Source organism: Sipha flava, unplaced genomic scaffold, assembly GCF_003268045.1.
Source record: "Sipha flava isolate LNK unplaced genomic scaffold, YSA_version1 73_pilon_pilon, whole genome shotgun sequence".
NCBI classification, from domain to species: Eukaryota; Metazoa; Arthropoda; class Insecta; order Hemiptera; family Aphididae; genus Sipha; species Sipha flava.
The window spans coordinates 459,514-472,651 of NW_020273613.1; the positions used below are offsets into that span (position 1 = coordinate 459,514).

Genomic DNA, 13,138 nt, shown 5'->3' on the forward strand with positions numbered 1-13,138 from the left:
CTGGAACGGTGGTAAATTCTTGTAAAACTTTAAACATATTATTAAAATCAAACATTCTCTCTATTCGACTTTCAGTCATCCAATTCAACCACTCATGTATTGTATTATTTTTACAGGTAGAATATAATTTATTTTCATTAACAATTTTGTTTGTCTTTATTGTCTACAATTATAAATTCCATTCAAGAATTAATTAAATAAAATTTACGCCCTTGTCGTTTGAAAAAAAAAAAAATTGAAATAAAATCACTAGGTAGATCATAACCTAATTAATTTATTATTTATCTAAGATCGGTGGGATTTGGAGCTACTGCCCCTTAAAAAAAAAAAAAATAATATTGCACAACCATATTAAACACGAATCGCTACTGATGATGACTGATAAAATATGTAGCTATCAGTAGATCTATTGTGAACATTTCTAAAGATAATATACTATAAATCTAAAGCCGTGATTCTAGATAATAATTGAAAAGTTATCACTCTCAGTTTTAAATTCAAATATTGATAATATATTGACGTGTGTTGTATACAGTAAACATTCTTGCAAATAATTATGGAAATAAAGTTTTAATTAGTAACGAAAATAAAAATTTTAAGTTTATGCAATTTTTTGTAGGGTGTGCGGCCGCATACCCTGCACACCCCGTGCGCACGCCTTTGCACGATAGTGTCCAAACATTTTCTTTTAAGTCATTAAGTATTCATTGTATAATAGTCGTGTTGAACATAATTATTTAGAGAAAATTAATGTGTGTTTATATATTAATGTAAAATAAAATGTAAATAAAATATTCCAATGAATATTTTTCGTTATCATAATTATTTGTTTAATCTTTGAACAGGATTTTACAGGTGCAGCTTATTATTAATAATTAAGAATATTATCTTTTTCAAAATTCAGATCAGTTACTATCAGTTATTTAGATTATTATTGAAGAAAAATTATTAGCTTATCGATTAACTTATCGTAATTAAATACATAATGAATGATAAACCTGTTCTATGATTTTGCAATAACTTCTTCTATATATTTGAAGTAATTATTTAACTACAAATAATCAAAAAAATATGTATATATATATGTATAAAATTATTTGTGCTTTAGGTCCAGTTTAAAGTGGAATATGTATTTTATTTTAATCATTTTCAGTAAGCTAAAATAAAAACATTCAAAATTATTTAATAGTATCTGATTAAATATAAATTCATCATTTATGATTCAATTAAAATTTAAAAGAAGTCCACTATTAGTTTTCTCAGTAATTTTATTCAAATAAGATGGTAGAGTTCGAAAAAAATTAGAATTTATGGTAAACTTTGAGGAACTGCTACATTCTTATGTATTTAATTTGATGGAGAAAGTAATATTCTATTAAACGTGTCCGGGTTTTTAAGCAAATTTTCAAACAACAAATATATTATAGCTTATCATAGTTTCGTATTTTAAGACGTTTTCATTGTGTATCGGATTCCACTAGATCAACATGTGCGGACTCCGATATCGGTTATTGTAATATTGCATTACAGTCATATGTTTTTTACTTATTTTCATTACCTGTAAAGAACGGTAGCCAAAACCCTGTCGAAACTAATTAAAATTCAATTTTTCGAAAAATTAACAAAGCATTCTTCTGACATAATGTGTCGACTTACGAGCGAATCGTTATAATTATTCTTTATATTTCTAAACGGTCAGTTTGTACTATTACAAATTCGTCAAAATATAACCTTTAAGTATATTAACTTTCTTCGGAGTTCAAATGTTCAATACTTTCAGATCAGAGTGATTTCGTCGTATTTATTTGTAAGATAAGATAGAAAGGAACGACGACGATGGTGGTATGGGATACGACTACACGTCCAAGTTGGCGACCAGGTGTGAGTTTGCACGAATCGATAAAGCACACAGCAGAGGTGCGCGCTTTTGTACACGTGTGTGAGTGTGTTTGCACGGACTAACGTCTATATATATATGTGTATATGTGTAAGCGTATATCTTCGAACGAATGTACACACGATGGCGATTAACTAAAGGCGACATCGCCAAAGTTTAATCCCACGTCCCCCACCTGCCTATAAATCTTCTAAAGCTCCCTCCCTTCACATGGGCCTGTACCAGCTAGTCTTATCGCTCCAGAGACCCCGCATTGTTTGACATGCTCGAGCAGACGCCGCCGCCGCAGCCGTCGTAGAATTGTCGAGAAGTTAAAAAACAAAATATCTCTTTTACACACGATATTTTGACTTTTTCTTTCCTGTAGGTCAAATAATAGTGTACGTCGAAATTGTTTAAACGAAACGGGATGGTATGGAAAAAATGACGTGGAAATAACGTTTAGAGAAAGAGAGAGAGAAAAAAGAAAAAAATAGTGTGCAAGAAAATTGAGGTTTACGGAAAATCAGAGCGAAGAGGCTTGTGAGCCCGTTTTTAAAGTCCATTGAGCATTAAAATCGGATGCAGATTAAATGAGGTGCAACATATTAAAAAAAAAAATAAAAATAAATATAACGTATTTAAAGTACGGTCTTGCAATTTTACGACACTATTATCTCTCACGACGCCATGCTAAACACGTGTAATGATGTTACACGACTTACAATGCAAAATCTAATTGCGGTACGTTGGACGAAATAATGATGCGCACAGAGAAAAATGAATACTTTGAGATTAAAGGAAAACTTATGCTCGTTCGATAAATTATTATGTAATAGATTTTTTTTGTTTTCATTAATGAAACTAATAAGGCTACATTCGTTTTCAAAACAAACGCCAACTGCAAAGAAACTATCTGTTAAGATATACGAGTAATATATAAATGTTGTCTTATGTGACTCGTAGTGATCAGGTCTACAAGTATTCATACTTTAATTACAACTATATGTAAATTATATTTTATTATAAATTATAATTTTTATAAGAAATACAAAAAATTAATTTTTATTTTATAATTATTTTCAAAAAAGTAATTTAAATTTCATTTTTTTAACATTTTTTAACTTCATGATTTGAATATTTTTTTTAGTTAAAAAAAAAAAAAATTATTGTTTAATTCTTTATGAGCAAATAATATTTTGAAAATATAGGAAAACGTGAGATATGAAAATTAAAAATAAAACTACATTTTATTATTCTTATTAGGTATCTCAGAAGATATCACAATATGTATATCTACGTGGAACCTTTTGTATACATTTTATCTATTAGGTACAAAATCAATAGCGATATATGGAAGGATTTCGTTTCGCTTGAAATCAGTATGTAAAAGAATAGTAGTAACAACGAGTAGTTTCTACGTTGTCAGTGTTGATAAGGTACATCGTAATCTAAGCCCATTGCTTGTTAGTTTATACAATATCACTGTATTATCGTTAAGTTTTATTAGAAAGTAAAAGTATTTATTGCTCGATATAGCTCTGTTAAATGTCCCTTTAAAAAATTGTGACAATATAGCGGTCTGAGTAGTACTTGCTCCCAACATTGAAAACTAAATTACAATATTAAACAGCTTATTACACCATTGGAGCGCATAACATGTTCCGTCTATTACTATAAGGTCCATAGTGTGGCTGGCGCATCGTAAAAAAACAAAAAAATTAAATAATAATTCGTAGAGAGGAAAAAACGGTTTGTTATCATTACCGTTGGTTAATTAGAAAAACATCATTAATCAGCGGTTATAATGCTTTTTTACTTTTGTACATATATCATTTTTGAGCAATTACAGCCGTAACTATGTAATAAAATTATATTTTTTTAAAAACATTACACAAAAATATTATATTCCATCCATCGAAAGATAAGATGAATAAAAAAAATAAAAATACTAATAAAAATGCTCATTACCAAGTACATTATATTTCTGGTCACATTTTATATTATGCTTAAGTGTATTATACACGTGTCAAACGAATCAATGGACAGATGTTTAATTATGAATAAGAATATGTATACACATTCAACATTAAATGTTAAATAATCTAGAATCGTCTAAACAAAATTACGCGAAAAATAAATGGATTATAACATGCAAATATTTAGTTGTTAATATATTATTATAAATCCTCATAAAACAATAAATCAACAGCACTTGATTAATCGAAATTGTTCAGATATTTTATCAACATTATACGTATGCGTGGATAACTATTGATTACTATTATTTCGAACGAAACGAAATACGAGTGTCTATTTTTATAGCTGATGATTTTTTTTTGGTACAAAATGCACACAGTGTATTGTTTTTAATTTACATGTCGTAGTTTAGAGTAAGAGAGAATAGTTATTATTTGGTTCTTAGATCTGTAGCCAGTCTTGTAAAGAATACTTTTATTTTGTATTCAGAATAAGTATTCGAATAAATGGATGAAAATGTATTCAGAATACGTATTCGGATAATTTAAAAAAAATGTATTCAGAATATATTTTCGAATACTTAAAAATGTATTCGAGTACTTAAAGTATTCGAATACTTTTAAAATATTATTGTTTGCCATTTTATGTTAATTTTGGAATGGTTTGGAAGTTAATGATTGATGGCAAATTTTATTATATGATGCATAAAGTAAATGAACAAATAAATACTAAATATTACATATTTTATATCAGTTAATATTTAATATACCAAATATTCAAATATAGTTGTTATTGAATTGTGAATACCAATTGTATTAAAAAATGCTCGTTTTCATTTAAATTCCCCTTAATTTTAATATTATATTAATAAAATATTAAAATACACCGCACATTATATTAAGTAAATACATACAGACTACAGTACACCATAATTCCAATGTAATCTTTTATATACCTACATAATTTAAAAATAATCATATTCATTATTCATTTATATTTTCACTGAAATGACTGAAGAGAAAAACTATTGTTCATAATTTATTATATACTGTATAAAATCTACGATTTAAAATTTAAAAATTGCAGTATTGTTCCAAATTTGAAACAATTTTATAAGTTCAGATAAAAGTAGTATTATAGTGAATAAAAAATACAAAAAAAAGTTCTCAAAATACGTATTTGAATACATTTATGAAAAGTATTTAAATTAGTATTCGAATACAAAAAAGTATTCAAATACTTTTATTCGAATACTTTATAAGAATGTCTGTAGCCCATATGTTCATATTATATTTTCATATTAAAATGTATATTTATACATTTTAGAAGTTACTAATTGTCTAATATTGTTGTTGAGCAGGTATCCAACCCGAACGGTCCCTAAAATATAAGTTAATTCGTTTTTGTATGACATTATTTACAATTATAAAACAACTAGTAATATTGCGTCATTGTATACAAGTAACCGATCAAAACTTATGGTGTGAGAAAATCGCACTCATTACTCATTGAAAAAATGTAGCGAATCGATAATTATCATATTTATAGTTACTATTTTGATTACTACTAATGAAAATATTATCAAACTTAATTGTCGTAGACAATAATCCAATTAAAATCAACCAAACCCTTATGGTCTTTGAGAAACTTATTGAAACCCGAGTGTACACGCAATATTTGATGCGAACCTAGGATTAAAATATAAATATTTTTTGAACTTTAATCGTTTAACAATGTACACAACAAAAATAATTCAAAAACATTTATACCGCATATTTTGATCACCTGTTTTTAAATAAATACATAAATGATGCCCAATTCTTACCTGTGTCTATCCTTACATCATATTTTTGAATCAAAATAAATAATTATTAACAGTAAAAGTTCGAACTTCTTAAATTGTTATCTCTAAATCAACAGTGTTCGAGACAGTAGAGCTAATCTGTGGTCACACGTGTATGTAAAATATATTTTTAAAATTTTAATCAAGAAGGTTTGAACATATAATGAATTTGATTAAAGATATAATATAAATTTAGAAATTCAAAATAAGGGAAAAAAATATTTTTATAAAAAATAAGATGATGAAAATTGTTTACTTATAACTTATAACTATATTATAAAACTAGCTGACTCGTCACGGCTTTTCCCGTGATTGGTTGTTCATTTTGCCTTCGAATGATATGTTGAATTTTATATTGAAATTTTATCTTTTAATAAAGGTATTAGATAATATTTAATAAATTTTTAATAATAAATTAGATAATTCTTATTAAATTCGTTGTACTAATATTAATTATATTAATAAATTATACTAATAAGTTTGAACTTATTAATGAATATAATTTCACCGACACACATTATTATATTATCATTTAGTTCATAGATATAGTATATAGCATACATATATAGTGATGTGATATATATATATATATATATATATATATATATAGTGATGATAACAAAAACATATTAATAAATTAATAATAAAACAATCGTTGGCGTTACGAAGTAAAGCAGAATACTAAAAAAATACTTTTCGAGAAAAAAAAATAGATTAATAATAACCGATTGTGTAGTAGGTCGTACATGAATCTCTTTGTTAATCTGATACTTATAAAACAATATATAATATGCGAGTACACGGATGTAGTTCTTTCTTCAATCTATCAATTAATAAATATAAATTTAATAAATAATAAAATATGGAAAAAATAACTAGCTCTACATTTGTTCGTTTGACCGAGAAGTCATGTTCCGCAACGCAATGGACTTAAAATGTTTAGCGTACGGTCGAGATTTTATCGTTAGTTTGGAGTGTAACGAAAAACATATTAATTTTTTCAAAATTTAAAAAAAAATGAATGTGTTATTTGTATTGCAAACTTAATAATAAAGCATAATATACCTAACCATTGAAAGCTTGTAGCATTGCAAAAATGTAGCGATATGCACTCAGGTTCATTTGCACACTCATGTACTTATATTCTAAATCATAATACATAAAAGATGAGAGAAGCTTATAAAAAAATATAATTCATCTGAATCAACAATATCTGTTGTAAATTTAAAATTATGAATCAACAACAGTTAACCTTAATATATATAACCTTAACATATATTTTTATACGATAATCCCCTATTTTTAATGTTTTTTTTGGATATAGTGGAATTGGGTAAAAACCAACTTCTGAAAACATTATTTGCATGGCACTGTATGAAATTTTAGGGTGTATGATTAATGAATGATAGTGTATATGTAAATATGAAAATAAAAATAATATAGTGTGTAGGGAGAAAAATTAAACTATTAAACCTTTTTAAGCGTATTCTGGCTAAAAAATTATGGATTCATCATTGTGTAGTATTAGAATCAATTTTATAAAAAAAGGTCATTTATACTTGATTATCGTGTCAATTGTAAAAATTATTTCCGGGAAATATGAGTCATATTTTCATTGTTCATACACAATTAAAGATTAAATTGTATTTATAATAAATCGAGTTATGCAAGCTTCGTGGTAAAAAAAAATGTGAAATTATGAACAGACGTGATGTTTTTACGATACTTGACTGGTACATATTAAAAGAAAAGGCGTTTGTGTTTTGGACCAAATTTAATTATGTTGGGTATAAAAAGTTTATTAACTATCCATATTAGATTGAATTGTAACAAATAGTTAAAAATATGTGCAGATTTGAGTAATCCATAAGTGGTAAAATAACAGATAAACTTTTTCAATGCGTCTATCCGAACGGTTTATAGTGAAATTAAATATTTCACTGTATTACCATATTCGGATATTACGTTTTGCTCGAGTTCTGTAAAAAAAAATAAAACAAAAATTACACTATTGACGGAAATCGATTAACATTTTAGTTTTAGATAAAATACCAATGGTTTGTCCTTCCAATCGAAGCATTGGTCGTCTTCAAATCCGTTTTTATGAAGAGCAGTGATGAAAAGGTTTCTGAGGTAAACGTAATCTGGAGTTTCGTTGAACCCCAGACGTCTGACGTAATTCATATATTCAGCCATTTCTGTGCAAAATATGAAATATTTTAATAAAACGTGTGCTACTATAAAAAATTCAATATTGACATTATTGTTTATAATATGTTGATCTAAATTAATAATTTGAATAAGGGATGAATTTTTTATGGTTGTATTTAACGACGAAGTTACTGGAATTTTTGTTATATTCATCAATTCAATTTTTCAATTAAATTTATTTATCATTATTAATTTTTTGTAGTCTTTATATTTTAGGTTTAGAGAACTTTTAGGGCATTTTTAGTATGTTTGCAATATTTATATTATATTATTTATATTATTTATGTAGTCTTCGTGAAACAAAATGATCCAAAAAATAAATTAATTTTCACTCAATCTATTATTTTTTAAAAATGATAGTTAATAACTTAGAAAATTGTATAGCGACTATATTTATTTTATCATTTTATTAATTTTTTTGTTTGTTCAAATAAATAAATAAATACGAAAAGTATTTTAAAAAAACGCCACACTACATGTGTGCTCTTCTAAACGTATTACATTGAAAATTTGTGTCCAGTAGAACCAATTTTGTGTTGTAAGTTTTAATATTAGAGACAATTGACGAAATATCTAACTTTTAGGGAAGAAGATTATTTGTGTAATATCATAGGTTTACACAAGGTTTTAATTTTAACCGAGTTGTGATTATTTATGATATTAAAATTTAAAAAGTGCATAATTAATTCCAAAATTAAAACGTCGTAAAAAACTTATGACAATACTGAGATAATTTTATTTTAGTGTGATAATATGTCTGTTTACTCTAATATTAAAGCTAATAATACCAGATTGGTTCTATTGATTGCAGATTCAATATATTGCATATTATATATTTATACCAATAATTGCATACGTAATTAATTATAATTTATATAAGGTAAACGAATCTTATAATAAAAAAAAACTGAATTGATTTTAATTGTATTAGGCACTATTCATACTATAGGTGACACAACGGTCCGATCACGCTATAGTCTCAGTTCGGTCAAATATTATTTAACTAATTTTAAATTGGAATGTTCATATTACCGATAATGCTCACAATATTCATTTTAGTAATTATTTTATTTCGCCGTTTTTTTTTTTGGATAAGTTTTGTTTGTTTTTAAGTATAAATGAGTGAAACGAGTTATGATAAAAATGTGATTTGATAGCAAATTTGATTGCTATCGAGATTAAATTAGGTATCTTTAGTGCATTTTTGAACATAATCGCAAAATATAAATATTTATTTTTTCCTGGATGTTTTAGTTATCATTATATTGATACGTGCACATTTTTAGCGATAATATATATTTTCAAGCACTTTATATTATTTATATTGCTTTATATTACACGTATTATTTACCTGGGTGTCCGTCGCAGAGGATACTGATCGGTGTTTTCTTTTTAATTTCATATATTTTCTGAAATCGTTCTTTCGAATTATTTACTTTTAGCCCTTGCCAGGGCAGACTACCTAGCACCAAGTACATGTACATGTGGCCGAGTGATTCCAAATCATCGCGACGACTTTGTTCTGAAACCCAGTAATACAATACAGAATCGTGACGGGCGTACGGTGCACAATGTACTGTTTCGCAATACCGAAAAACATACATTGTGCAACTGTAAGAATATGCACAACCTTTTCCGAGGTGAGTGTTCATACTCATGTATCTGGCCGTCCCCGTGAGATTCACCCTCTCTCGGTAAGGTACGTGTTTTTTCGTGATTTGATCGATGTACGACTTGGCCAATCCGAAATCTGTACACAAAAAACCGATCAGTTGTTTTTAAATCGTTTCAAATTTCATACGGTTATTGTTATACTTGTTACTTTTATAATTACGGGTGATACCCGGCGAGTAGGGTTGTTATCGGTCAAATTTTTTGACAACACGATTGAGCACGATGAAAACAATAAATATTGTGTGCAACGATGTCAGATTTCCACTAGCACGTATGTTGTGTAGATTACTAATAGGTAACTAACATATTAGCCGAAAAATATTTTGCTATCGATCGATGGGTACTCTCAGGAATTGCAAATAATTGAGATCGAACGGAAACCAAAATTCTATCTACAACGACTGCAATAAATTGTGATTATGTTATTGTGTGTACCTACATTATAAATAAGACTTAGTCGCAGTCAGTCTGTTCTGTAGTCTCGTGCTCCCATTCATCAAAAACACTGTATTTTTCAAATTTAAGATTTTCATGATGGAAAACAATGAAATACAGATTATATTATCCGAGAGAGGCAAATGTTAAAGCTTGCAAGTACAAGTTTATTGGGCCGAGAAAAAAAGTTGAATTGTTAAAATGACGATGCACAAAAAACGATTACACCGTAATAAAAAAAAAAAACAAATAAATGAGTGTAAATCGGATCGTGAAAAAGGAAAATCGTGCTCAATCGGAATCCAGCCATTATAGCTGATACTACTTCAATTTCAAAAAAATCATAAAAATATAATAAATTATTATACATGGGCAAATTAATAAATTATCTATATTTCCTCAAAAAAATCAGTCCTATTTACTATTTCTAGTATTGGATATTTTAGATTTAAAAAATATGTTTTTTGAAAATGTGAATATATTTGTATATTGATGAAACAACGAAAAATAAACAATATGACGGGGGAACTGTTATATTTACGGGACAAACACATGGCGAAACACGTATTACATATGAGTATAATACTTTGTGCTCAACGCAACCATCGCACCTATTATGTAAATGGTGTTTTTCATTGATTCCTGGCCGACGACGAAATTCTCAGGCTTGATATCTCTGTATACTATTCCTTTGTCGTGCACGATTTCTATTATGCGCAGCTAAAATAATTGATTTTTATGAAAAACAATACGACTGGCGTGAATTTGTAATATAGTTATAATATTAGCAGCCGCATAAAAATGCCTTGCATGGTTATCGTGGTATAATTGTATATCACGTACCGTGTGTATACCGATCATCATAATAGTTTTCAAAGTAAACTTTCGATTACAAATGTTGAACAAATCTTCCAACGACGGGCCCAGAAGTTCTAGAACCAGAGCGTTGTACTTTTTTTCGGCTAATCCGTAATGGAAAACTTTCGGTATTCCGTTCATTGTGTGCAATGCATCTGTATGTAGTGGTATACAATAGTATATTAATTTAAATTACTATACGTTTGCGGAGCTCATAGCAAGAAGTAATGATTATTTATGGGGGGAGGAGGGTTGATATATTTAGATAATAACTGTTTATATTATTACCTATTAATTTAACAGCTGCGATTTTGGTAATGAGGAGGTTTTAATCCCTTTTATACTCAAACAGGCAATTACAATTATATTAAATATTAAATATGTAAATTATTATAAATTATTACCACTAATTACTTATTTTTTCATAATATACCTACTTTAAAATATTTAATAAAAACTCACAAAAAATAAAACTATACCTCGATTAATAAATATTTCATAGTATTATATCTAAAATACGAGATTCGTAAGCAACAATTTTTCGTTTTTTTTTTTTTTTAAATTTTATAATTCCTTCCTCAAAAAAGTCAGACTATTCCCTCCCTTTGACAATTTGATTTGTCCTAAAGCAATATTGATCAACATAATATTCTTTTACAAAAATGATCTACTATATACGATATAGTTACGAAAAATGACAGCATTTACTATTTCATTAACGAATAAGAGTTGTAAAATAACTGATCAAACCGATTTATCAAATAAAATATGTTTATCACGCATAATAATAAATGTGTAATGCAACGAAAATAAATCAAAAAACTGTTATCTGTATATCATTTTACTTACTCGTGGCGCCCAACAATTTATACACTTGGAATTCGAGGTTAAGCTGTGGCATTTTCGTTTTTACGGGTTCCTGTTGAAGAAAATATTATTCCGTAATAGTGCTATGTTACCTACATCCGATCATATTATACGTTTAAAGAACACGAAATATATCGACACAATATAGAAAATAGCATTATACGAGTACAGGAATGACGATAATCCGGAGAAAAATAAATAAAAATCAACGATAATTAAAATACTGTTTTAATCGCAACGTCTTGGTTGTTTTTCATGTTTTTCCCGTGGCGCACCTCTCCAAAGTTGCCTTTACCAATGCGTTTGCCGAGTTTGTATTGCGAACCCACCAGAATCGCGCTGGAATTCCGGGCAGCGGTTCTCTGATGGCTTAAACCAGTTACCGGCGGAACATTTACCGTTCTGGTGGGTTTGTTCGTATGTGACATCTGTAAAATCGATCGGAGCAATTATAATTCTGTATCGTCAAAAATATTACTGATTGCAGTTCGTCGCGCGTATTAACATCCCAACACGAATGACGTTCGCAACGTTGCTCTATAAATATACCTTTTGACTTCGGTCCCGTGTGGTTTATAGACTACGCGATAATGGGTGTTGAATTATACGGAGTAACTGTAGAATTTACGTCCTATAATCCTTGCTTAGGTATGAGGTTGGATATTATTATTTATTTTTTTATTTTTTTAGTGATTTTCAAGCACGAGTGAATAAAGTGTAGGTATAGTCGTAAACACGACAAACGGGTTGCTATGGGAAAATGTCGCGTATACAATACATTTAGATTTTCTCATATCGACCCGGTTACGATTCTAAGACAATCCGTGAGTTGAACGTATGGGCGTGTTTAATATTTACAGTTGCAAATGTTGTAAAACTTTTGAGACATTCGTCTCCTACATCGTATTTTGTTTGCTTCCGCCGTAAACGTTAAACAAGTATGATACTATTGGTAGTGTATAGTTTTCTCGATTTATAATCGGCGAAGTTTTATTCGACGTTAATTTTATTTTCAATTTAAATCAAGACACTCGGAACTCAATAGGCTCTTAAGATTATAGACTCTAAGATGGGATAACCTCGAGTTGGTTCCAAATATATTTTATCGACTACTTGAATTAGGTCCAGCCTATTAGCGTTATCCAGAAGACACCACGTAGAGGTAGGCTAGAAAGTCTTCCAGAAAATTTGGTTCTTTGTTACTCAAAGGTAACGTATAATGTAAACATTATTAAAATATTAAAATTACTATTCAATTACAATATTTTTTTGAGTGTAATATTATTATTAAATTGGCTTGATTTTGGATCAAATTTTAATTTTTATCATTAATAGTTTATTTATAATTATATAGTTTAAATTACGGAAGAAATTTAAAACACACATCTTTCACA

General features: G+C 28.1%; 1 protein-coding gene across 1 annotated transcript; it reads right to left on the reverse strand.

Annotated features, from left to right (window-relative positions):
- Window positions 1-7,509: 7,509 nt before the first annotated feature.
- Window positions 7,510-12,328, reverse strand: LOC112692365 (casein kinase I-like). The gene is made up of 8 exons (XM_025567020.1): window positions 11,858-12,328; window positions 11,727-11,796; window positions 10,863-11,032; window positions 10,631-10,739; window positions 9,541-9,660; window positions 9,262-9,432; window positions 7,752-7,897; window positions 7,510-7,678 (listed from the first exon to the last, which is right to left on the reverse strand). The coding sequence occupies exons 1-8, from the start codon at window positions 11,900-11,902 to the stop codon at window positions 7,661-7,663; spliced, it is 849 nt and encodes a 282-aa protein (XP_025422805.1). The 5' UTR covers window positions 11,903-12,328; the 3' UTR covers window positions 7,510-7,660.
- Window positions 12,329-13,138: the final 810 nt, after the last annotated feature.